General features: G+C 50.5%; 2 protein-coding genes across 2 annotated transcripts in view; one reads left to right on the forward strand and one right to left on the reverse strand.

Moving 5' to 3' along the window:
- The first annotated feature begins 365 nt into the window (after positions 1-365).
- MAP6D1 (MAP6 domain containing 1) lies at positions 366-16039 on the forward strand. Its single transcript, XM_062005964.1, has 4 exons — positions 366-832; positions 11933-12050; positions 14506-14508; positions 14816-16039. The coding sequence occupies exons 1-4, from the start codon at positions 366-368 to the stop codon at positions 14891-14893; spliced, it is 666 nt and encodes a 221-aa protein (XP_061861948.1). The 3' UTR covers positions 14894-16039.
- A 3078-nt stretch (positions 16040-19117) lies between these two features.
- Positions 19118-26985, reverse strand: part of YEATS2 (YEATS domain containing 2) — a 47013-nt gene continuing 39145 nt past the window's right edge. Inside the window, 5 exon segments of the mRNA XM_062005316.1 lie at positions 19118-22187; positions 23231-23304; positions 24680-24754; positions 25919-25996; positions 25999-26144. Of these exon segments, the coding sequence (XP_061861300.1) occupies positions 22079-22187; positions 23231-23304; positions 24680-24754; positions 25919-25996; positions 25999-26144 (482 nt within the window). The 3' untranslated portion in view covers positions 19118-22078.

The following is a 26985-nucleotide window of genomic DNA, read 5'->3' on the forward strand; positions in this document are numbered from 1 at the left end:
TAGAGCAGAGCAGCGTTCCCCGCCTGCCCGCTGCGTGTGACGGGCTGTGCTCGCAGCTTCCCGGGAGCGGAGGCACAGACACCGCGGCTCGGAGGCTGCCGGAGCGGGGGCCGGGGCGGCGGGGCTGCCGCCGCATCCCTCGGGAGCGGCCGGGGCGGCGGGGCCGGGGCGGCGGGGCCGGGGCCGGTCTCGGCCGCTCTCCAGCAGCCCCCGCCGGCACCGGCACGGAGCCGCCGCCGCGTCACGCCGTAATCCCGGGGCGGGGGTGTCGTTACCGGGGGAAAGGGGGCGGCGGGAGGAGGGGCCGCCGCCGATGAGGGCTGGAGCCGGGTGCGCGGCCGGCTGCGGGCGCCGGAGCCGCGGCCATGGCCTGGCCCTGCATCAGCCGCGTGTGCTGCCTGGCCCGCTTCTGGAGCCAGCTGGACAAGTCCGACCTCTCCGTGCCGCTCACCATCCACAACTACTCGGACATCGAGGAGCCGGAGGACGCGGCTCCGCAGCGCGCCGGGCAGGCGGCTCGGGGCAGCGGCCGCCCGCCCGCCCCGGCCCCGCGCCCGCGGGACAGCGCCGCCGGCAGGGCGAGCGGCCGCAGCAAGGGCCGGGCGGCCGCGGAGCCCTTCGCCACGGAGACCCAGTACCGGCGGGACTTCCGAGCCTGGCCGCTCCCGCGGAGGGACTCGTTGCCCTGGGTCAGCGCCGGCAGCGGCGGCAGGGACGGGGCCGTCCCGCAGCCCGCCCCGGGCCGCGCCGCCTGCGCCCTGCCCGGCTGCGGCGGCCCCGAGCGGCTCCGGCCGCGCTCGCAGGCGGACGGCGGCCACACCACCTCCTACAGGTAACCGCGCCCCGGCGAGCGCCCGCTGCCCGCCCCGACGGACGGGCCCTGCCGCGGCCGGGGCGGCGGGGGGCAGCCGTAACCCGGGGGAGGACGCGAGGGGCCGGGGGCCGCCGCCGTGGCTGTCGGAGGCGCGTTCCGTGCCGGTCCGTACGAGCCGTCCCGCCAGCACCGTCCGCACGCCGCCGCGGGGCTCGGCGCGGGGCGCTCCCGCGGTGAGGGGCAGGAGGGGACCGGCCGGGCTCCGCGGGGCCAGCCCTGGCGCGGCAGCGGGACTTGGGACGGCTGGAGCTGCCCGGGGCCTGGCCGGACCCAGCCGCGCTCCCCGAGTCGGTAAGAGCCATCACCTTTTAGACTCCTGGCATGCCGCGCTCAGCTTGAGACAGACGATGGCCTCAAAGATTAGTCAGACGCAAAAACATAGGGAATAAACCTTAACAAATATGCCAGCAAGGGTAAGGGGGAAATTGTCACAAACCACCTTTCCCAAGCGACTTCTATGTTGTTGGTACCTTCCCCTCACTAAGTGTGACTGACTACATTACAGACACGTTTTCGGGAGCAAGCAATCTGGCAGGATGCACCTAAATCCAGCCCCTCTTCTCATTGCCATCCACTGTGGGAAGTGAGGGGATTTAGGCTCCTACAAGGCTGCTGCTGAATATTGTACCAGTTTCACATTGCTACCACACTCTCCCTCGTAATGATGTTTGGCAGCTTTTAGTATACCTCAGAGGTATATTAATAGAGTGATTCTATTCATTCCAACAGAATCCCGAGTATTTAGACACTTAATATGTACCTAGGAGACACTTCTCTTCAGAATTGCAGTTGGTTAGGTTATTTATCACAGTGCTTTTAAGACAAATGCACTGCAAAGGATGACAGTCCTGCATGAGAGAGTGTATTGCTTATCCCACTCTGCCCCACACAGGCAGCTGCCCTGGCAGGGATGCAGCTCACATGTGGGCTCTGGAAGGGATAACTGCAGTGTTTGAATTGATGTGCCATTTTATCCTTTGCCACATCTCGCAAATAAATCACAGAGTGAAAGAAAAGCACGCTTAATTTTCCAGGCAGCACAGGAATTACTCCAGAGAAAGCTGCCTAGGTAAAGTTCATCTTTCAGAAACTCACCCATCTCCACATTGTTGTTGAAGCCTCCCCCACTTCTTCAGCCTGACCCCAGAGGAAGGGTCTGTTTGCATGCATTAGAGCCACAGCTTCCCCACAGCGGTGCCAACCCTCAGCAAAGTCATTTCTCTCCCCTTTCTTCCCCCTGACTTGTCTGTTCTTACAGAAGGCTCTCAACTACCACCACAAAAGAGCAAAAAATATGCAGATATGGTGGGGTTTGGAATGGCCCTCTAGAGATCATCCAGCCCAGCCCCTGCTAAAGCAGGTGTGTGCACAGGAACGTGTCCAGGTGTGTCTGGGAACCTGCAGAGAAGGAAACTCCACACCCTCCCTGGGCAGCCTGGGCCAGGGCTCCCTCACAGGAAAAAGAGTTTTTCCTGGTGTTTAAGTGGAACTTTTTGTGTTCCAGCTTTATCCATTACCCCTTGTCCCTGGAAACAACAGAAAAGTGTCGCCCCATCCTCCTGGTATCCATCTCAGGACAAGGCACTGGCAGTAGAGAGGTACCACCATACAAACCAAACCGAGTTTCAGAAAAGCCAGGACCCTGAGGCAGTCAGGGAACATCTTGGGGCTGACAGGAGGAGCAGTACAGGATAAAGACAGGGGCACAAGCTGGGGCAGCCACGTGAGGCCAAAGTGCTCACATAACACTTGTAAGCTGTTTGAAGTCTGTACAGCACAACTAAATCAGACAGTGCCCTACAAACCAAATCACCTGTGTCTCGTTCCAGCACTTCCCACAGTTTCTTTGAATCATCAGCCAGTACAACAGTGCAAATTGAGGAAATCCCACGCTACTGAATGCAGCTCAGACACAGGAGTCACCAAACAAGCAGCAGGAGGAAAGTCCACAATAGCTTTGTAGGCTGAAAGAGCCTGTTTGGATCTGTTGGGGTTTCTTACAGAAAGTCTGAGCAGGAGCTGAGTGTGTGGCACTTACAGTCACTTTCAGTTACCCTTAAAGGTCTGTTTGCTAGCTTCAGTCATGCTAAAACCCCTGGAGTGCTTCACTGGACTGAAGCAGTGAAAGGACAACCCAGAGCACACCCACTCTTTGTGAGCTGACACCCAGATTTCCACCAACACCACTGCAGTTCAGTTCTTCTTACCTTGTTCTTTTCTAGGAGCAGCATTGCAGTCTGCAGACAGGCAGTAGCCAAAGAGCACCATCTTCATCACCTTAACAAAAGGCTAGCAAGGTCCTTTGATAACCACACACAACTCCACAACCTACTGAAAACAGACACCACCCCTCCCTGCTTTTTGTAGGCTGAACCACATAGAGGTAGGTGAGGAGGCAGGAAAGGCAGATCAGCTGCTGCAGAGGTAGAGCAAGGTGGGATTTTGTTACTAGGGGAGCTTGGAGGATGCTGGGTCCCGAGGAGGAGGTTGGGTCCTACACAAAACTGTCAGTGGGTGCAGATGAGGCTTCTGCAGGTAGGTTAGAGAGGAGCAAAGCTGGGGAAGACAGCCTGACCCTCTTATTTTCTTCTAAGGAGAACCTTGGGGAGAGTTCCTTCTTTCTGCTGTTGCAGGAATATCAGCCCTTCCTTATGTCTCAGCTCCATCAGCAGGTTGGGTGGCCCTAAGCATCAAGCTCTATGTGTAGGAGGGAAGCTGCAGCTGCTCTCCAAATAAATGGGTCATCTGAATCCCCTGTGGTGTGTGTGACAGGCTCTGTCCCTAGCCAGGTCAGGCACACACCATGGGGCTCTCACAGATAGGATTGTCTCCTGCAGTGTGGACACTGCCCCTCAGCACCCTCCAGAATCACTGAAAGGTTGGGGAAGGGACCTCTAGAGCTCACCCAGCTCTGCTAACACAGGTTGCCCTAGATCAGGGGGCACAGGAATGTGTTCAGGTGGGTTTGGGAACCTCCCAAGAAGGAGCCTCCACACCCTCCCTGGGCAGCCTGGGCCAGGGCTCCCTCACCTCAGCACCAAAGGACTTGCTCCTTATGTTTAAGTGGAACTTTTTGCGTCCCAGCTTGTGTCCTGTCACTTGAGACACCAGAAACAAGTGCTGCCCCATCCTCTTGACATCCACCTTTTAAATACTTGCAGCTTTTAAAACCTTGAGGCTCTGTCAGCTCTCAGCAGCTGGCTGGTCTTGCTGCATGTTAAAGAGAAAAGGGAAACAGAGGGGGAGACTGGCTTGAACAGGCCAGTGCAGAGAGGTTGGCATTGATAGATGGTCCACTCCAAGCTTCTGTGGCAGTGGTGATTTTCTTGCTTAATCCTGTGTTTGTGTTGGGGAGGGGTTTTGGGTTTGTTTCGTGGTTTGTTTCTTTTCATGTCAGGGATTTGGACTGCATGGTTCTCCAGCAGCCTGTAAATGTTTGTTGCTGTGGAATACCAGCATAGCAGTGAGACCCCTGTAATGTTCAGCACTGTTTGATATGCTTTTGTGCCTCAGTGCCCTGCTCCCACGAGACTTCATCCTGCAAGCTCCTGCTACATCTTTTGCTCTGCACCCTTTTAAGCACAGAAGGAAACTAGCTGCATACCAAAGTGCCTGTGCATGGAGCTGCCTGTCAGCCTGACCTGGCAACATAAACCAGAACAAAATCAACCCACCCCCAGGATCAAGGACTGAAACAAAAAGATCAGTCCCATTCCTGGTGGCTTCTTGGGGGAGGCTTTCTATGTCTGGAAGAAAAGTAGAGGTGGAAGGGGTGTTGGAAGAATTTGTGTACCTTTGAGGAAGGAAAGGTGGGTTTCATTTTGAAAGGATAACTCTGTATGAAGGGTGCAAGGACAGCACAGCTGCCCTAACCCTCATGTCCCCAGACCTTTGGGGCAGCTCCTGTCTCCAGACTCTGGCTGGAGTTGTGCTGGGTATGAAGTCAAACCCCAGCTGGGCTACGTGGGGGAAGCTCAGGCACACAGGCTGAGGCAGATCAATACAAGCTGCACTCAAAAGGATAAGATGGGATGTGGTCCAACTGTGGGAAGATCCCAGGGACTGCTGCAGAGGCTTGTGGCAGATTATGCCTTATGATGGCAGAGGAGATGGAAGGAAGCACTGAGCAGCCCCTCTGCACCTGCCTGAGGGTTTGTCCTTTGGGGGTCGATGGAAGTGGATTCTCTTCTTGAGCAGTAAGCTGCAGGTGCTGTGTACTTCTGTCTTTGCACACAGTTGCTTCTAGTATTAGGTCCTGGTTGCATTTAGCAGGCATTTTAGGAATAGATAAGTGCATTACTTAGCTCCCTTCTGCAGTGGGTGAGTGAAGCTGATGCTGTCAGTGGGTATCTCCAGCTTGCTCTGTTCTCTGGATGTCCTCTTCTTACCATGTTAGAAGGCACAGAATGAAGGCACAACCTCTGCTAAGGCTGGTATCACAGGGAGGAGAACTCTGCAAGGCTTAGCTGTGCTTCTTTAAGTCACTTCAGACCTCAGTTTCCCCTCTGATAACCTGCCAGCTTTTGGAAAGCACTTCAAATGTGTGAATGAAAAGGCTGCATCAGTGCTGTGAGCAATTATTTTGCCTCTTCTCCACCTGGCCCCCATCAGCTTTACTGCCCTGGCACTTGAGGAGGGGGAAGGATGACTGTGAATTTCTGCACACACACACACAGTGCCAGCCCTGAGCAGAGCCCAGTCTCTGCAGTTGGTATTTCTGCACTAGAGGTGTTTTGAGCAGGCCTGAGAATCAAGAGCACCCACTTTACTTGCCAGTGGGAGGCACAGCAGTAAAGCAGGGGCATTGAGGTCAGTAGGGTTTCCTACTCACCCAGAGCCAGCAATTTTGTTTTGATGCAAAGAGAATGAGTAATGAGCTGGATCATTAAGGGGAAAAGGCCTGATGTGTCATGGCTAATGATTTAGGGACCAGCAGGGTAGAAGACCCTCCAGACATCCTCCCCAGCTGGGAGCTGCTGCAGTATGCAGGGGGGTGATTCTTTTCCTCATGGCTATGGGTGCAGCCCCAGAGCATGTTACTTGTCTGTCTATACCATTCACCCACCTTCAAACAGTGCTTGCACAGGAAGGGAAAGGGAACTGTGGTGTCTGCTTCATGCTGAAAAGCATCTTAGTTTGGCTGTGAAGAAGAAAACAGGGGCAATACCTGCACTCATCTTCAGCAATGTATGGCATCACAATGTATGGCACACACCTGAGCTGGCAGGGTTAATAATACTGTGTATGAGGAGCTCCAGCCTTGATCCAGAAAGAGATTTAAACACATGCTTATCCTTAATAATAGCAGTAAAGCTTTTATAATCAAGGCTTACAGTTATCTTTACATTCTTAAGTATCTTGCTGCTTGGGGAAATTAATACTGAACCCCTGATTGTTATGCTATTTAAGAAGTAAGCTTGCTTGGTGCAAGAGCTGGGATGGATCCAGAGACTGGCTGGGAGCTGCATAGCCTGGCTGGGGGAAGGGAGGGCTTGGAAGGGGACAGAGCTGTGAGAGGAGGGAGCAAGGGAGGCTGGAAATAGTGGCTCAAGAGAGGATGCCTGTTGTGCAAAGTACACTGCAGAACTGCAATGGGAACGATTCAAAGCTGTTGCATAAAGGTGGGAGGAATTTCCTCTGCTCAAAGTCCACCCAAATTTGTCTTAGAGGAAATGGGGAAAAGATAGTGGGATAATGACAGAAACCAAGATCCCAAGACCTGCCCACAAACCTCCATTCACACAGCTCTGGTAAGAGGGAAGCAGCTGTCCTATAACACCACTGTAAGTGATCCTTCCTCGGGCATCTGTCTGGGAGCAGAGCACGCCTCAAAACCTCACATTAAGACAACAGTTTGAGGCTTAAGGGGTTTTTTTCCCTGGTCTTTCACAGAATCTTAAGGGTTGGGAGGAACCTCAAAAGATCATCCAGTCCAACCAACCTTTAGCTGTTGCATCTTTCCTGTGAGTTGTGAGCAGCTCCAAGTACTGTCTGACCTTGCTACAGGTGAGAGCTGAGACAGGGAGCTGCCAGGTATCTTCTGCTTTCCTCCTCTGTAATCCCTGTGTTCTGCCTCACTGCTGTGTCATTCCTCCATCCCTCTAGTTTTTTCCTCCCTTCCTCCCTTTCCTGTCTTTGCACTGTGCTCTTTGGATGGCAGACCAGGCACAATCTGCTCCTGCAAGGCTTTGCAAAGGCCTCCAGCACCCCACCAGTGTCTGACAAAGCTCAGAGGAAAAGCACTTGAATGGCTCCAACATCCATGAGAAGCTTTGTCCATCATGCAGAGCTCTCATGGCTATGTTCATGACCCATAACATTTGCAGTCTTCTGTGGAGCAGGGAATGGCACAGCACCCTGATCTGTGCAGGTCTTTGCCATAGCAGACTCAGGCTGTCCTGGGAGAGCACTGCTGGCTGCCCAGCTCTGCCCAGGCAAGACACAGCATCACTGCTGGCTATGAGAGGTGAGGAGGCAGTGGAAGAGTAAATGCAGACTAGCTGAGGCAGTGCAGCTCAGAGTTGTGTTCAGATAGACAGAATGAGCCTTTTTCTTCATTTCTTACATGGGAAATGGGGTTGTAATGCAGTGGCTCAGAATGCCACTGACAATCATGTGAAGCAAACCATGACATAAAGTGAGGTGCTAAAATTACAACTGTGATGGCATTGGTGGTGCACAATGGGGCAAAGGAATACTGTGATTGCTGAAGGTAAATCTGGCTGCAGATGACAGTCCCAGCATCACAAACAGCACAGCTGGTATTTCCACCCTCTGCCTCCCCACACCCAACACAAATACTTGCCATCTCAGTGAAATTAAAAAGCCTTCTAGCTTACATTTTCACTAGGCCAGTGCAACAAAAAGATTTCTGAGTCAGCTTGCTTTGCAAGGCCAGAAATTACTTGTGGAGCACATGAAACAGGGGAAGAGCTGGAGGCAGCAGAGTGGCCAGCAGCCGTGAGGCTCACAGCACCCAGCAGCTCAGCTGCAGCAGCAGCAGCACACAGTGTTTGGAAGAAACAGAAGGACCAATTCTGACTCCACCATTCCCAAATCATGCCCTCCACAAGACATGTCCTGGCACATCACAAAATACACCCCTTTCCCTGGGCTCCTTTAGCAAAGCAAAGAAACACTCAACAAAGCAGTGATATCTGGGATCAAAGCAGTTCCACAGAGCAATGGGGCAGCCACGTGCCCAAAGCTGCTTCTTATTCCTTCCTACAGTGAGTTGGAGGTAAAGAAACAGTACACAAAAAATACAGCCCTTCCCTTTTGACCTCAGTACTGTTTTTAAAAGTAGTACAGCTCAGGAGGTCTTTTTCTTTCATAACCCTTTCAAGTACTTTCAGGTACCACTGGGGACATTTCTACTTGTGGGGATCGAAAATCTCACCTCTAGGTTGTAACAATGGAGAACAAAACAGAACCTAAAGAAAGCCTGGACACTGTTATGGGCCTGGAGGCTATTTCTCCTCCACTGCAGATCCTTGCAGCCCCAAAGTAACCTGGCAACTGCTGCTGTCTAAAGGCAAGGGAAGGAGGATGAGGAGGAGGAGTACAGCAGAAGGATGAAGATAGTCTCCAGCAGCAGCAGTCAGTGTGTCTCGTGTTCATCCCCAGCAGCAGCTGGATGTCACATCACTCAGGGCTCTCCCTTCATGCCATTCCTCTAATTCCCTCTCCCACCCTGCCCTTCTCTTGCTAACTGTGACCTGCATGATCTGGGATGAGACACCACCCCACGAATATGGGAGAGGGAGGGAGAGGCTGAGCTGGATCCCATGTGTTGGTGTCCTCAGGCACAGAGAGCAAATGTTGCACCAAGGAGTATGAGGTGGGGGAAGACACTCACTGACTCTTGACATCTTAAACATTAAATCCTCATCCCCATGCTCCAAGTAGTTGATGCATTTTGACTCCACTCCTGACTCCCAAGTCAAGTCACCAAAGTGCTATTTGGGCTTGTGTTCCTCCTGACTCTTGGCTGTTCAGCTGGAGATGGGTGCATGTGTCCTGCAAGCTGAAAAGCAGAGTGGATTTGGCTAGCTGGGCTTTCCACACCAAAGGTTATGATTTTCACTTCTCATCTCAAATGCCCCAGCTCCCAGAGACAACAAGTTGTCTGTTTTACCCCAGCCCTTTCCTTTGGCTCAGTGTCCACAAGGGGAAATCCCAGTTCCAAGTAAGGAATGCTGCTGTGGGGCTGAGCCATGGCTGTAGCTGCCCTGACATTTCTGTGTCTGTGGGTGAAGGCAAAGCATTTCCTCACTGCACGTTGGTGCCTCAAACAGAGCTTTGGCTATCCAGGCTGAGGAGAACTGTTTGGCTTCTAGCTAAAATGAGGGTCCTGTGATACAAAAGGGCTGTGTTTGGGGGCCTGCCAAATGATCTGCTGCCAAGCAGTGAGACAGGGCTGGCTGCAGAGACAGGCAGCACAGCCATTCATTGAGAGCCAGGGACACACTCCACTGCAGCATAATGCAGCAAGGAGAGCAGGCAGCACGAGGGTGAATGGGTAGGAATCAATGCCACCAGCATCTCTGAGGGAATCTGGCTTTATGTGGGGCAGCAGGTTCCAGTTCCTGGAAGCTGCTGGGATGTAATTGATGGCTTTGTAGCATTTTGCTGGTGTTTTGCCCAGTAGCTCTGTGCCCTCCCTCTGGCTGCACAGTGGCTCAGATCTGACTCAGCAGTCACACGTCTGGGATTCCCTACTGAAAGGTTGCCTTCTTGGGGCAGTGCTTACCCCAAATCACCTTTCTGCAAAGGTGCTTCCTTCTGCTGAGATGCTAAAGCTGTAGGAACTTCACCCCCAGCACAGGGAGAGCTGCACAGGCACTTACCTGCTGCCTGGGCAAGCTTGAGCAGCAAAATGCAGAGAAGGTGGAAGGTGCCAGCTCAGAACAGTGTGAGCAAACCCATTACAGGCAAGATTTGCAGTGCACATAGCCCTGACAGGGGGCTGGTTTTGCTTTCTGACAGCAGAAATCTCTTCCATAGAGCCATATCCATTACTGAGTGGATTTAAGAACTCCCTCCACCTTCACTCAAGCTGACAAAGTGGTGTCAGCCCTGGCTGTGAGCTCCTGTGCCTGCACACATCCTCACCTGTCCTGGCAAGGGACCAGTGCCAGCAGCCAACTCAGGCAACAGACACTTACCTTCTTTTCCTAGTTAATTTTGTTAGCATGCTGGCTTCTCACTGGCCAGAGTTGTGCCCTGTACCTACAAACCAACCAAGAAAGGAGGCAGCACGTAAGGCTGAGCCGTGTGTTTAGAAAGCAAGCATAAAGCAGGCAGTGGATATTTTGGTAATGCACCAGATGGATGAAGACCAAGCTACACATTCTAAACTAACACTCCACACTTGGACAATTTTATCAAGACAGCAAATACTGGACTTGTTCCTGTGTGACTTAGTGGAGGGGAACCTGCTTCAGCAGGGGGTTGGATGAGCTCTGGAGGTCCCTTCCCTCCCCCACCATGCTGGGATCCTGTGAAATAGCATGCTTGGGAAAAATGAGGATCAGAAAGTCTCTGGTCAAAGCTCAGCCCAGCAGATTTTAGCCTGTTTCCTTAACCTGGCCATGGCTCAGACCTGAAGTTTTACCTCTTGACCCTGTGTATAAGCAGCTAATAAAACACAGTTACTTAAGAATGCCAGGGTATTGACATCAGATTGTCACATCTTGGTTAGTGGCTTCTCCTTTTTGCCCCAGAAGCTGCCTGAATTGCTTGCCAGGGATACATAAACACAGTAGACTTCTGTCTTCAAAGAGCAAACAAACCAGCTCAGCTGGCTGTGACTGCAGGGTCCAGAAAGTCCTCATGGACAGGGCATTAGTGAAGCTGTTTGTGACAAGAGGTACAGGGAAGCAGAGGTAGGGCTGCAGAAGGGAGCTGGCAGCCAAGCTAAGCCAGACCCTGCATGCTGTTCTTCAGTGCCCTCAAAGCATGTGCTGCCCCTTTCTCAGTCAGTGCTGTCCTTGCATCCATGTCACTGCTCCAAGAGTAAATCAGCCAAGTGCCCTCTGAGACATCATCATGCAAAGTCAAATCACTTGCCCTTATCTGAGAGCCAATCAGCAGCAGAAGCCTCTGCCAGCTGAGACACTGTCTCCTTTTGGATGTGTTTCAGACTGAGTTGCCACAAAAGCACAGCACACTGGCAGATGAGCCTCCCATTCCGAGCTAAAGCCACCTAAAGGACCATCAACAGCCTCTTTCCACACACGTGAGGGCCAGGCACTTGCAGCCCAAGCTCAAGAGGTTTTACGTTGTAAGTGGCCAAGGAGATAGAGAATGTTTCACATGGTAAAGCTCAAGCAAAAAGTCACCTTTACTCTGTCTAATCCAGGAGGAAAGCACCAAGCACTTCTGGGAGAAGATACTTGTTGCCAGGAATAAATGATAATAGAAGCCTGAGTGGGGACCTCATCCACACTGACAAGTACCTGAGGGGTGGGTGCCAGGAGAGTGGGGCAACACTGTTTTCTGAAGTGTCCAGTGACAGGACAAGGGGTAATGCACAAAAGCTGGAATACAAAAGTTCCCCTTAAATACAAGGAAAATCTTGTTTGGTGCTGAGGTGAGGGAGCCCTGGCCCAGGCTGCCCAGGGAGGGTGTGGAGGCTCCTCAGGAGGTTCCCAACCCCACCTGGACACATTCCTGTGCCCCCTGAGCCAGGGGAACCTGCTTGAGCATGTGGTTGGAGTGGATGAGATCTAGAGGTCCCTTCCAACCCCCATCATTCTGTGGTTCTATAACAACCTATCTATACCCTCTGTAACTCTTCTATGAAGAGTGAAGCCAAGCCAGGGGAGCCAGTTAGCCCAGTCTGTGCCCTGTTGGATCTTTCAGCCTGGGCTTTCTGAGAGAGGCAGGTCTCAAGGCTCAGGGCTTCATTTATTCTTAGTGTGCTTTAGACAAGTTCAGTCTTAGGAGGGGACTGTAACCAGCCTTGCCCCCTGGCTTTGCAAGCACTCTGAGCAGAAGGATGCTGTGAGTACGTGGAGTTTTATGGGTTCTCCTGTCTCAACAATCTCATTCCAGGCAAGAGTATCGCCCATGGACTGGAGCAAAACCATCCAAGCCCATAAAGAGCAAGCAAGGTTTCATTATCCCAGAAGACCATTTTGTCCAAGAGACAAGCTACAAGGCAGATTTTAAGGTAATTGACCTTTTTTTTCAATCCCCAAGTCAATGTGAGTAAAGCCCAAGGTACACAGCAGAAAACCATCTGTCATTGGTGTGCTGCCTGTACAATAAAGCCATGTCCTCACTGCCCATTAGGTGATGTGAGCAGCTTTTGCTTTCAGACAGATATCATAGAGAATGTCAGACTGTAACTTAGTGCAATTCAACCCAAGATCAAGATTTTCAGCTGCATGACAGCCACGAAGTCCCAAGAGCTGTGACTCTCTCAGTTGGATACTGTACAAAGCACTGTGGGAGGTGCATTTGACACCCTCTGCACACCCTCAGAGGGGTCAGTGTGCATTAGGATGAGAGCTGTAGCACGACATTCAGCCTCTGGTGCTAAGAGCAGCCACAGCTTTGCATGGGGACATTTGCACATCACTGCCTAAGGAGCAGCACCCACCCAGACAGGACAAAGCTGCCCCCCACTGCCAACACAGAGGAGGACACAGCTGTGGTGAGCAGCTGAGCCACACAGCTCTTGGGCCTCTGAGACCTCCTTGGGATTGTCCTGCAAGATTCTACAACCCTCCACACCAGTGAAAGGCTGTTTCCTTGTTGGCAAAATACACCTAAGCATTACATGAGGAAACGTTCTCTCAGTACTCAGCATTTTCCATGGTGGAGCCCCACACACTCCCCTATCCCCACAGAGAAGGAAGGTGGACACTAAGGCTCTGCTTTAACTGCTTTTTGCATTAGACCACCAAAGACAACAGGCACTTCACAGCCAAAGCCATTCACAGGCTGCCTCAGAAAGCAGAGCCTGGGCTGGGACTGATTCCTCAGCTGCAGTGTGCTTTGCTTGTAGAGGGAACAGCAGCTACTCCAGGGCCACATGGCAAAAGTAAATCTTTGCCTTGGAGGAGATAAAGAAGTGTTTAATCAGCAGGCAGTGAAGAGCCTCCTCTGCAGAGGATTGCTGGCACACCACAGGGACATCCAGCTCCACAGAAAGTGGGACAGTGACCTCAGGCAAAGCACCATTTGCAAACCTCACCAAAAGCTTCCTCCTTGCTCTGTGCACTCTGGGCTGCTTGCTGAGGTGCAGCAATAAGGATAGAGGGTATTTCACACTTAAACCTTGTATTTTGACCTGATGGGGCAAAACAAAGTGTCTGCCTATTCAAGAGATAGTGATGCAAAGGAGAGGATCCTACATCCCTGTCCCAGTTCTCCAGGAAGCAAAAGAGAAGGTTGGAATCCCAAACACACACCCACACATGCTGCCAAGGACACTGCACTCTGGACCATGTAAGTCTAGTTTCCTGGAGCCCCAGGGTGCCCCCACGCTCTCTCTCACAGACACTATGGGAAAGGTGTAGTCTGGGATGAAGATGATGCCAAGAAGCCACCAGTTCAAACAGAAGTCAGGCTCTCCATGGTTTACACTTGGCCATCTGGGCTTTCCCTCATGCCTGAAGGCCATAGCTTTGCTGGTTTGTGTTGTGTCCTGTATGTGGGACTCAAGGCTGCTGCTTACCCCCAGCTGTGGAGCTGTTTGTGACACTGCTCTGGTTCTTTGGCATCCCCAGAGGAATGGAAAAATCACAACAACAACAACAACAACCAGATCAATAGCTTTCCCTATACTTCCCTCTGCTCTTCTCTCTCTGCTGGAATGATGCCATCAGAATACTCAGCACCCAGCAGAGCTTTTCACCCTTTAATGTTCAGCCAGATTCACCCAGAGTCCTGGTTTCAAATCCATCAGGGAGGACACAAGCATCCTTCATGCATCAGTACAACCACAACAGCTACATGTCTTGTGAAATTCTCACCCCCCAGACGTCAGGGACAGCCTCCACTGTTATCTCTACCTTTCTTCCAGGCCTGAGGAATTTACATGCATACCAGTGTCCTTGCAGTCTCCCAGCCTGGCATGGCCAGTAACCAGTTTTCCTCCCGTGGGTACTCCAGGTGTTTGCCTCTGTTCGTAGCACACATAGCTTGTGCATCCATAAAGCATCACAGGGGAGCATTTTGATGGAGCCTGGATGGCATTCCCCAAAAGGTTAAGGACCAGACAGACACCACTAATTCCTCTCACTTAAATTCAGCTCCAGTCCAGCAGTGAGTTTGTTGTAATGTTTGTGTGCTGGCAGAGCTCTGTGAAAAGGGCAGCTTTTACCTTGTAGAGACTGTCTCCTGCCAAGACCTGCTCAGCCATGGTTGTCCCCCATCACCTCACATAGCTCAAAGTTCCAAGGGCTGGGTAATGACAAAACCCCTCCTGGGTGGCACAGCACCACATACCAGCCCTTAAATCAGCCCCTGTGCCGAGGCCAGTCTCAGTGGCACCCAGCCAAGGGCTAATGCTTGTTGGGTAGTGGCATGTTGCAGAGGGGAACAGATTGGCACAGAAGCATGGGATGGTTGGGGTGGAAGGGACCTCTAGAGATCACCCAGCCCAACCCCTGCTCCAGCAGGTTCCCCTGGCTCAGGGGCACAGGAACGTGTCCAGGTGGGGTTGGGAACCCCCAGAGCAGGAGCCTCCACACCCTCCCTGGGCAGCCTGGGCCAGGGCTCCCTCAGCTCAGCACCAAAGCACTTGCTCCTTGTCGTCCAGTGGAACTGTTTGTGTTCCAGCTTTTGTCCATTACCCCCAGTGCTGTCCCTTGAGACACCAGGAAAAAGTGTCACCCACCCACCCCTCATCGCTGCAGACCCCTCCAGCTCTCCAGCCAGTTGCACCCTGGTTCATACTAACATTTCTCTCCCCCCTCACCCCACTAGATCCCAGAGGTGAAGACCAGCTTCTCCCCCAACCCTTCTGCTGTTTTCCAGGCGCCATCACGGATCCTCAACGTGTGAACCTGGAGCCTCCTCACACCCAGGCAGCTCCCAGGCGGCGTTTCCCTGAAGATGTATCACTATGCAATTCTCATGAGGAGTGTTCAGATCAAACCCCCCCCCATGGTATTATCCAAAGCAGCTCCAGTGATTAATGATCTGCACACACACACTTTCTGTTAACACAACAAGCGGCTCGGTTCAGAACACAGGCTGCCAGGAGTGACCTAGTTTTGGAGAGGAGCAGGTTCATTACTATGCCAGCTGGCATCACATTAGGAGATTGACTCTGGGCAGCAAAGGCAGCACTGCAGGCAACATCCCTATGCTTAACCTCACAGGGTGGGAGGGAAAACAATCCCAAATGGGGTGGATAATTAAAACCAAAAAGAGTTTTATTTAGAGGCACCCTCTAAGTAGGCCAGTGAGAGACAGGGAGTGTCTGGCTGGCTTCTGAGCTTCTGGAGGGGGTTTGGAAATAGGAGCTCAGATGGAATCACCAGAAATCACAGCATCAAAGGGGCTGCTCTGAACTTCCAGGGTTGTTTTAGAAGCTGGAGGAAGCCAGCATCGCTCAACTCAAAGATCAACCTGGCACGTGCAGCATCCCGAGGCTTTAAGGACAGAAAGCTGCCTGCTTCCAAAATTGGTGTGCTGCTGGACTTTGGGATCCAAAACTGGTGTGCTGCCCCAGCAGCAAGAGGGGCCTGGACCTTGGGAGACAGCCCTGAGAGCAGTGCAGCAGCCTGGTTTGGAGAGGATGGGTTGCATGGCCAGAGCCAGCTAGGCCCCCAGCATGCTCCAGAGGAACTGAGATATCGATGGGACTTGTGTAGCTGTTAGGCTGAGTTGTAAATATTGTAAATGGATTTTACCTAAAGCAATTTGTGATCCTTTAATGAAAAGGACATGCCTATACTTTTAATAACTGTTAACTCTTTGCACATGCAAGGTGGAAAATATTGCCTTGAAATTCCTGTTATTGCCTGTGTGTTGGTAATGCTCATGCTAGGAACACCCAGAAGTGAATGTTACTTAGCAACTCTTCCTAGAGAAAAGTGTAACACAGAATGTAAGAGACCCTTCATTTTTCAGTAGCCCATTTAAAGTGTCATTGTTCTGGAGCTGATTTCTTTTAGGTTGGTGTGCATTTTCCTTTTGCTGCAGTACATGTGTTCTAAGAAACCATTTTTTTAGCCTTTGCTCATCGAGACTGTAGTGGATTTACAGTTTCTGTCTCAATGATTTATGCAATACAGTGTCTGCTGCTTATTTCATTGCTTTACTAATTATCTTTGGGGGGGGGGGGAAATGGGAAAAGTTGTACTTTAAGTGTTTGCAACAGACAAATGCTTTGGAAGGAATGAAAGGAAGCTGTCCTCAGGCCTGAACAGTGATCAGATGTCATCCATCTCTGATGAAATGGGCTTCTAACAACGGCAGGATAATTTTCTCCACCTTCCTCCTAGCTTTAGTCTAAGGTAAATGTGATGGACTGTGGGGACTTGGCAAACACATATGCATCGCTGATAATTCCCATGAGGACAAGTCTGAACTCTTGGCATGCAGGTTCTGTTTGGAATACAGATGCATCTTCTGGCTGCATCAGTGAGAACTGACCAGTGCCACCCGTTACACCAGCAGGACTGAGCACAGCCATGAGAACAGGTAACATTGGCAGCAGGCTGCATCTGGCTGGCACAAGGGGTGGCACTTCCCACACTCACCCCTGGACCAGGGAAATGAACAATAACACCAGTGCTTGCCAAAACGATTTTTCAGGAGAGCCCCCTTTTGTTTTGTTCAGGAGATTCATTTGAATCTTGTGCTGAAGGTTTTGCATGTTAGGTGTCTCTAAGAATTCAATCTGCTTGTTTAATCCCTTTATAATGTTTTTAACAGTTCTGTTCAAAGACTTTCAGTTTCATTTCAATCCTGGACTTTGTTAACAGCAAAAAAGGGGAAAAAGTGGATAAATTGTCTCTTCTTAATTCTCTGTATTTCTTAAAATAAAAATCAAGCCAGTTGTAAACAAACTGGTCATGTAATAAGCTTGTGTTTTATCAAATGGACTGGATTGGATTTAATAAATCAAAATGTATTTTGGCTATTGGTTCTTTCCCAATCATTGCTTTGCTGTAAAACGTAACCCTCGTGTGTTCAGCCCTGTTGGTCTCTGCATCTGCCCCTTGCACAGCTGCACTGGTGGGACAGCAGAGCACACAGGACACCAAGGATGGCATTGACAGCCATCAGCAGCTGTGAGGGCATCAGGGGCTGAGGGCTCTGGGAGGAGCAGCAGAGCTGTGGGTGCTGTGAGGGGAGCTGTGAGGGGATCAGGGGGCTGAGGGCTCTGGGAGGAGCTGTGGGTGCTGTGAGGGGATCAGGGGCTGAGGGCTCTGGAAGGAGCAGCAGAGCTGTGGGTGCTGTGAGGGGAGTTGTGAGGGGATCAGGGGGCTGAGGGCTCTGGGAGGAGCTGTGGGTGCTGTGAGGGGATCAGGGGCCGAGGGCTCTGGAAGGAGCAGCAGAGCTGTGGGTGCTGTGAGGGGAGTTGTGAGGGGACCTGTGTGGGGATCAGGGGCTGAGGGCTCTGGGAGGAGCTGTGGGTGCTGTGAGGGGATCAGGGGGCTGAGGGCTCTGGGAGGAGCTGTGGGTGCTGTGAGGGGAGCTGTGAGGGGATCAGGGGGCTGAGGGCTCTGGGAGGAGCTGTGGGTGCTGTGTGGGGATCAGGGGGCTGAGGGCTCTGGGAGGAGCTGTGGGTGCTGTGTGGGGATCAGGGGGTGAGGGCTCTGGGAGGAGCTGTGGGTGCTGTGAGAGGAGCTGTGAGGGGATCAGGGGGCTGAGGGCTCTGGGAGGAGCTGTGGGTGCTGTGAGGGGAGCTGTGAGGGGATCAGGGGCTGAGGGCTCTGGGACGAGCTGTGGGTGCTGTGTGGGGATCAGGGGGCTGAGGGCTCTGGGAGGAGCTGTGGGTGCTGTGAGGGGATCAGGGGGTGAGGGCTCTGGGAGGAGCTGTGGATGCTGTGTGGGGATCAGGGGGCTGAGGGCTCTGGGAGGAGCTGTGGGTGCTGTGAGGGGATCAGGGGGTGAGGGCTCTGGGAGGAGCTGTGGATGCTGTGTGGGGATCTGTGAGGGGATCAGGGGGCTGAGGGCTCTGGGAGGAGCTGTGGGTGCTGTGATGGGTGCTGTGAGGGGATCAGGGGGCTGAGGGCTCTGGGAGGAGCTGTGGGTGCTGTGAGGGGATCTGTGAGGGGATCAGGGGCTGAGGGCTCTGGGAGGAGCTGTGGGTGCTGTGTGGGGAGCTGTGAGGGGATCAGGGAGCTGAGGGCTCTGGGAGGAGCTGTGGGTGCTGTGAGGGGATCAGGGAGCTGAGGGCTCTGGGAGGAGCTGTGGGTGCTGTGAGGGGATCAGGGGGCTGAGGGCTCTGGGAGGAGCTGTGGGTGCTGTGGGTGCCATGAGGGGATCAGGGGGCTGAGGAAGGAGAGATGGGTGTGCCACACAGCCAGTTCCATCTGGTTTCACCCACCCCAGGGCAGCTCAGGAGGCTGAGCCCCCCAGAGGAGCTGGTGCCACCCCGAGGCCCTGTTTAAGAAAGGCAGGAGGCTGTTATGGGCCGTCCCTCCACGCCCCAGCGCCTTGCATGCGGGGGAATGGATGGTGTGAATCCGAAAGGAATGCCTCAAATCAAGTGTTAGAAAGAACAGAGGTGTGGGAAAAGGTGTGGGGTTCATTTGATCTTTGCTTCCCACCATGCAGAGGCATTTGCATTGGCAATAAGTTTGACTGATTTCCCCCAAGTGCTTTGTTCTGCCTCTGAGGGTAACTGGTCCATGAGGTCTCCGTTGTTATCTTGACCCACAAGCTTTTTCATCTTATTTTCTCCTGTTCTGCTGAAGGGGAGTGAAAGTGGCTGGGTGGGTGTCTGGCAGCCAGCCACCATCAACCCACCACACTTTGCAATCTTCCACACCAACCATTTACTTACTGCTTAAACAGGCTGCTGTGGAGGATGAAAAGCTGGAGGAGCTAAGCTTGCTGAGCTCCTGGCTCCCCTTCCCCCAGCCTCCAAAATCAAGAGCTTCTTAAAATAACCAGGAAAGCAAACAATTACTTTTTCCTTCAGCTCAGTCCCACAACTACCAATTTTCACCCAGAACTAAACCATTGTGAAGATACAGAGAACACAAGAACCTGCAGTTGGAGAAGCCTCTCGTGAGTGACAGGTGACAGTCAACCCCAGCACAGCTAATAAAAGAATTTATTGTAAACATACATATCTTACACAATGATACAGTATAATACAGATAACATGAAGGATTTAAACACTCAGCATTACAAATAGGGGCAATATTTGTAAAGAGATATTTAACTTGTATCAAGACTCTTTAGAAAGCCAGAGAAAGACACTGTAATGTTCCAACACATCTCTAGCAGTCCACACACACCTGAAGGGGTGCATGAAATTCCACCACCTCTAGCTCATGTCCAAGCAACCCCTGCAGGAACTTCTCGCTGACAAATCTTCCTCCCTCTTTTCAAGCTTCAAAGAGCTTGTTGTAAATGTTTCCTACTACACAAAGGACTACACAAGTGTGTTATTTTCTACCTGCTTTTATTTCTCTTCAGCAAACTTTATAGGTTATTAATAGAACATCTCCTAGGAGAGTAACCTGTGGTTGCTCACACATGTAGCAACAGATCTCCACTGCAAGAACCCCATTAAGAGCAAGGGGCATTTACCTGCCTGCTTCAGGACTCATTCTGAAACTCCATTCCTCACAGGAAAGCAGGACACGGGCAGAGAAGCCACAGTTTGCAAACAGATGCCCAAAGATGAGCTCCTGCATCCTCCAGAGCTGCTCCTGGGCGTTATCCCAGAAACCAAATCCCACAAGAGACGGGGGCTGCAGCCGCGTGTGTCATCGCAGATCACAGCACGGCTGAGCTCGCCCAAAAGGCTGTTCCCACACAACCTGCAGGCTGCCATAGCAATTAGTGACAAATATCTTGAAAGTGCCCTTCTCTCTTGTAAAAGCCACGTTCAGGAGTGCCTGAAAGCAGCAGCATGCACTTGGAGTTCACTACAGCCTACAAAGTGTGGGGCCTGCGAGTTCCCCAGCTGCCTGGGGGATTCCTCCTGACTCTCAAAACACTGAGCTCAAACAGAATCATTGCTGCTTCACCCCTTCACTGACCTCAGCTGAAAACCTCATGTCAGGGCTAAGCTGTGCATTTCACTGTGCAGGCAATCCTGCACTCAGCTCACCCAGACAAGCCAGGATTATCTTTTGAATCCAGAGCATCTGTAATGCCCTTTGCAAAGGGGCATTTAAGTCCTTCTCTGAACGCTGTTTGGATTTCATCCATTGGTCCCATTTCCTAGATTCAAGGGTCAGGTTCTGCCACTCTCATATTCAAGAGAACTGTAACTCCCTGTTAGCTCTGATGGACTGAGAGGGGCTTCTGAAAGACCCCAGGGTTTATTTTAGAGGTGGAGAAGACAGGCAGCATCTCATCTGAGATACACAGTACCCTCTTCAGTTTAAGAACTGCATCAAAACCACGCTACTCTCCTTGCAACCCTGAAACCACCCTCTAACTGGACTGTCTTCCACAGTTCCTGCACACTACTGGAGTTACCATCACCTGTCTCCTAGTCCCCCCAAAAAAAGCACCAAAAGATAACATTTTGAAGATTTCTGTTCCTACCCCAGGCCAGGAAAGATAACGGTAGTTTAATGATTATAAAAGGCTTTGTGTTGTCAAAGCACGGCACCAACAAGAGCGAGGCCTCAGTACACCCCTGTGAGGTAGGTATCCTGCTCCCCATGCTCAGAGATGGGGAAACTGAGGCACAGAGTGATTAAATCAAAAGGCCATGCAGCAGATCAGAGACCCAGCTGAGATCAGCGCATTGGAGGTTCTGGCTGTGTGACTCATGGTCCACCCATACGACAGCACTGCTTCACAAAACAAGCACCCTGAAAGCATGACAGTCCCCAGGAGTCCCACCAGCTCAACAATGGCTTATTCACACTACTAGCAAGCACCCAGGAGGCAGGACAAAGGGGGTGGTGGATGTGGGGTGGTCAAGATGTTGTCAGCAAAGCCTTCCTCAGCCAGGTGTTGATAGCCAGGCTGCAAACACATCTCCCCAGATGGGTAGGTGCAGAGCTTCCTCCTGCAGTCAAGACATCAGAGGAGCTCCTCACAAGCAGCAAATCTCTGACATTTTTTCTGAGTTGAGCAGAAGTTAAGTCCACAGAAGTGGTGCTCTCCTATAGCACTTCACAATCCAAGCTGATGGCTACTGAACGTTGTCAAAGACTTCAGACTTGCACAACACAGCTGGTGACCTGCCTTCCAGCACACTCCAAACCTTCTGGCAGCCTGGGGAGGCACTTGCTGGGCATGCAAAGTGTTTCAGCCAGACCAAGGCCACCAACACTGAATGCTGGCCTTGCTCCTCTCCTTTCCCTCGAAGGACAAGCAGTCAGACAAGTCTTGCCAAGCCTGACTGTGGCTTGTTGATCTTGATTGAGCATGTGCCAGTCTACCCTTCCTGAGATGACTAAGAAGGGTGGCATCTCATCTAGAGAGGCAAGGAATTTGCTTAGGTGACACTTAGCTGAACAAGCTAATGATAAGCCCACCCCAGCTGTGTTCTCAGTCACACACACCATGCTCCAGCAGGACTGGCAGAATTTGTTGCAGCCAGCAGCCTTCTGCTCCCCCACACCAAACCTAACCAACTAACCCATCCATCTACTTGAACAATCCACCTTTGAAAGCTGTCTTTGACTCCTCAGAGTGCCAAAGCAGCTGCTGTGTTGCTGCATGGGGAAACCAGCTCGTATGCAGACTGCATCAAAAAGCATTCTCTTAGAAATACTCCAGTTCAATCTCTTCAATGCAGCTGTCTCAGAGAGACCAGGCCTGTGGAGACTCTCACAGCTAGCAACTCGATGCAAACTGACAATGTTTGTTCAGCCACTGAACATACACTTACCAAGTAAACACTGACATTTAACAGCTTGATTTGGAACAGAGCATCATGTTGTTGCATTAAGGTGCATCTTTAATTGGAGGTAACAATCTAGTAGCCCAATGTTCTAAATGTATGTAATAGTGTCCTACAGAAATACTGGATTTGTCAACTCAACTGCAGTCATAAATCCACCTTTCCTGTAGCATCTTCTCTGCTCTATTTCATTGCTCCTCATTTAGTATCTTCATATGTTTGTTTGTGAGGAAGTCAAGAAAGGGAATATTACAGATGGCTTTGTGAATGTTCATCACTGTGATCTCTCTTGGAGTCCTGCAGGGAATGCATCAGAGATGCTATTACAATGCATAAAAAGACACATGTCCAGAAAGCAGCAAGTCAATACATTTACTAACACAGTGGAAGAAAAGACAAAAGATCAATCAAAAACCAAGGATAAAAGAGCAGGTGTTAGAGCAACACAGGAAAAGCATTCAGTGTCACAGCACAAAAAAGCCACTCTCAAATGACTGGGGCAAACACCTTGGGCACTGGGTCAGGAAAACTAAGTGCTGAAGGAGTAATTCTTGAGCTACAGCACAGGCCATGTGTATATATTTCTATGTATTAACATATGTATATATGTTTAATATCTATTATAGAAATACTTATATCTTGCACACAAGATATCCTCCCCCTATGAGGGTGAGGGAGCCCTGACCCAGGTTGCTCAGGGAGGGTGTGGAGGCTCCTTCCTTGGAGGTTTCAAGCCCCACCTGGACACATTCCTGTGTGACCTGATCTAGGTGGAGCTGCTTCTGCAGGGGGGTTGGACTGGATGATCTCTAAATGTCCCTTCCAAACCCCACCATTCTGTGATTCTAAATCTCAAAACTAAGTATTTTCTCCTAGTGTTTGGTTTGTTTGGGTGTTTTTTTTCAGTTTCAAGCCATCCCAGGCCATGGTGCTGAGCAGAAACCAAAACGTGGCCCAACCACTGCCACAAAAATCACTCGCTAAAGGCTAAGTTGGTAAAACAATGACAACATTAATTAGGCTGTTTGAGTTCTGGCAGACCATGGGCAACTTGTCTACATAGTAACCTGAGATGGACAAGAGTAAGAAGGTGCTTCCAACGTGGCTCTGCAGGAACAGGTCACCTGCCTTTGAGTCTGGCAACAGCAGAGGATCCTGCCTCAGCTTGTCACGTTGCCCGTGTTTCCATCCTTTGCCCCCAGGGAGCCAGGAGATGGGCAACCCCCTTGGATCTTCCCACAACACAATTCATTAATTCCCTCCCTCCCATGGCCTGAGCCACCCAAAATCTCAGTTCCTCGAGCAGTGCAGCCCTCAGTGCTGGAGGCAAGCTGCTGTACCTGTTGTGAGGAGCTGTCTGGTAGGCCACGGCCAGCGCCTGCCGCAGGATATCGCTCATCAGCTGCTCAGTGGCCTGCCACAGACACGACAGAGGAGACAGCATTATGACAAGAGGAAAGGAACACACTATTTGCTTGAGCATCAGTGTAAAAGCAGCTCAAATTCTGCCTGACCTCGAGCCTCTATTTGATAAGCAGCAGGCTCTCCAAGATGCCCAAGAGAGTTGTTTTAGCACAGTAATAAGAACCAAGTATATTTAACAGAAGGAAAAGGGACCTGTAGGTGCACAGAGCTCAGGCTGCAACTGCCTGGTCTGGTTTCTCTCTGGAGCTGCAGAGCTGTATGTGCACAGCACAGTGGATCCAATCTTTGAGTGCCTGTGCTTCAAAGAGCATTTTAAAGCCCCTCCTGTAACACCAGAGCTTGTTTTTGTACGTGGCAGATTCCAGCTGTTCTCCTGGGAGCTGATACAGGCTTGTTAGCCACTCCCTGGGGCCAAGACACTTTCACAAACCCTCCCAGGCTGTACAGCAAGTAGGCAGCAGCCATACGCCCTATGCATTTGGCTTAATCAAGGTCCAATCAAAAGCTAATAAAGGCTCTTGACTCTCTGTGCCTCTCCCAGGACTAGAGCAGAGTTTTCTGGGACCTCCACAGTCAGGAAAGCTGGCATAACTCTGCAGCTACAATCTGATGGTTACAATCTGTATCTACAGCTCAGACAAGTAAGAGAGCACAGCAGCAGTGGCCATGGAGCAGGTGTGTAACCTGGAATCAATCAGCTTTAGTAAAACTGATCTTCTGACAAGCAGTAGTCTGTATAAACAACCCCAGAAATTGTCTTTGGCTTGAAATACAACACAGCAGTGCTAAAAATAGTCTGTGTTAGCCTCCAGCCCAAACCCAGGGACTCCAACTCCATGCTGTTCAAAGCTTTGGTAAGAAACTGTCTCTGCTTTTCCAACAGTGATTATGACAGAGAAACAGTTTCTCATACAAGGCAGAAGTGCTAGTGCCTGCAGGAGTTCAGCAATTTCCCAACAGAGACAACCCAGGCAAGAAGGAACTGAACAGTATTTAGCAAAAAAAGAGTTAACTTCCCATAAAATAATTAGGTCTTACAGAACTCTGGCAGATCCCTGCCCCCTAGTTCTGAAGGGCAGGGCAAAGTAAGAGCCATCAAAGCTACAGAATGAGTCAGTATCTCATTGGAGGTGAGAATCTGCAAATCACTATTCTGAGTCCAAGCCAACAGTTCAGTTAGAAAGCTGGAAACACACACAGAGGTATATGACTCTCTTTGGCCAGCTACAGACCTTTCTATACATACACAAAGACAGACATCAGACTCTGCATCTCCTGATTCGATAAATGCATGTTGAGAAGGATATTCCTTCTACACTGCTGGATTAGTGCAGAAAAGTTCTTCCTGGCAAGTAATTTCTTACCTTTAAAATCATATCTTCTATTACTGATGCATAAACATTTTTCTGTACCTCAGCAGGCTGAAAAGAAATGCCTATCTATAAAAAATGAGAGGAAAAAACCCATTAGTACATCAGATACCACAAACCATGCTGTACTACAGATTAGATGAGAACAAGACTAATGCAAAAGATCTGTTACAAAGGGTAGTTAAAAAGCAAACGAGCAGACACTGCAGAACTTGCAAGCAGCTGTAATCTCAGGCTTCATTTTAAAAAGATGAGGACAAAATGAAGCTTGACTATTAGAAGAGCTTGCAGAAATGCCTCTAGAACACAGAAGAAACACAAGCAGGCTTTCATTTTTGTTTCAGAAAGTCCACACAAAAAGCAGGTTGCACTGGGTGCCTTTGGACTGAGAAGGGAAGATCTATTTTAGAACTGTTACATATATTCATCTGTTCCCCACCCTGCACTTGACTATGGCAACTGAACACATCTTGAACAGTCCATCAGAGCTCCACATCAGAAGCATTTCACCCCCCAATGCTCACTCTCCTTGTGGCCATGCCCTTTGTCATCCATGTAGCAAGAGACCAGAAACACTGCAGAACTAAAGGTTTGTCCCTTGACATCAGCATTTGAGGTGGAGTTGGAGATCCTTCCTTTCTCCCACAAGCACTGCATGCAAAGCCCTCCTGCTGCTTCTGGCTATGATGGTGAGCACTCTTTCTTATAAGCCAGGTCAGTCCTTCTCCTTCCTCCCTGCTGCTGTGACAGAAGACATTCTTTCCCTTTCTTTTACCCTGATGTGAACAGGAGGAAGAAATTCAAGCAGCAGCAAAGTCTGCTGTTGCTCTACTGCAACCTCATTTCAGGAGTTGCTATTAAACAGCACTAGTCCAAGCAATAAGTCTGAACCTGCCACGTGATGGGACAGGAAGAATTCAGCACCAGTGCTCCTCTCCCCATCTCTCCTTGCTTGTGGCCTTCCAGGATGATTGCTCTGGTACTAAGCCTAGCATCACAGCTCCTCTGAAATGACCTCTGGCTGGCATGCTGCAGTTTCTCTGCCAGCACTGCCCAGCTGAGTGTCACAAGTCACAAAGCCCAGTTTTCCCAGGGCATTTATAAAAACTTCCATAAAGCACCAGGGGCCCACATAGATGAAAGAAACAGATGAAAGAAAGGCAACTAAGTAAATATACAAGACCACAAGTAGCTTAACAACAGTTCTTACTAGCTTTGAGACTCACTAATTACCTTCTCTGCAGTGTCCCTCACAAACTCTGATGCAGGCAAGGAAGCCAAGTAGAATTTCACCTCCTCTTGTTTCTCTCCTGCTCTTTCTTGATGTTTATTTTTAATGGCTCACTAAAATTGAGAATATCTACTTCCTCTTCATGTTCTGGCTCTCGTTTCAGAAACTGCTGTAGCTCCTCCAGCTTTCGGCACAGCTCCTCACCACTGCTGTAAGATGAAGGACACTCTGCAAAAGAAGCAATGAAACACATGGTAGGTTATGGAAAGCTGTTTATAAACAGGTGCACCCACAAAACATGGTAAGAAATTAAGGTAGAAGTTATTTTTGTAGTTGCTGCCACATGTAAGGATGGACAGAAGTGCAAACAGCCATTGACAGCCTTCGCATTATGGCTCGTGGGTCTCTCCCTCACCTGCAGTCTCTCATCTGTATCAATCAAGAAGGCTAAAATTCAAACAAAACAGGCTAATGGGAGGCTCCTAAACATTCCCACAGAAGCTTTTTGACAACTGGCAAAGCAGTTTGATGCTCTTCAGCTTGCTCAGAGAACTGGAGTTGTTACTACGTAGGCATGCAGTCCTCCTGCCCTACCACCCAGCACTCAATCATCTTTTACATTGTGACAAGTGTTATGCTTCTTAAGAAGCAAAACAGAAGGCAGATTGGCAGTGAAGTTACAAAAGGGTAACCTCTGGTCTGCATGTTCAACAGCAGCCAGTGAAACCTTGAGTGCAAAACTGTGCAAGAAACAAATCCTTTCCTTCAAACACAAATCAAGGTATTTAGACAAAAATATTACAAAGGTAGAGGCTTCCTTTCCTTTCCTTTCCTTCTCCTTTCCTTTCCCTTTCCTTTCCTTTCCTTTCCTTTCTTTCCTTTCCTTTCCTTTCCTTTCCTTTCTCCTTTCCTTTCCTTTCCTTTCTCCTTTCCCTTTCCTTTCCTTTCTCCTTTTCCTTTCCTTTCTCCTTTCCTTTCCTTTCCTTTCCTTTCTCCTTTCCTTTCCTTTCCTTTCCTTTCCTTTCCTTTCTCCTTTCCTTTCCTTTCCTTTCTTTCTCCTTTCCTTTCA

This window comes from Colius striatus, chromosome 12 (assembly GCF_028858725.1).
Source record: "Colius striatus isolate bColStr4 chromosome 12, bColStr4.1.hap1, whole genome shotgun sequence".
Classification (NCBI taxonomy): domain Eukaryota; kingdom Metazoa; phylum Chordata; class Aves; order Coliiformes; family Coliidae; genus Colius; species Colius striatus.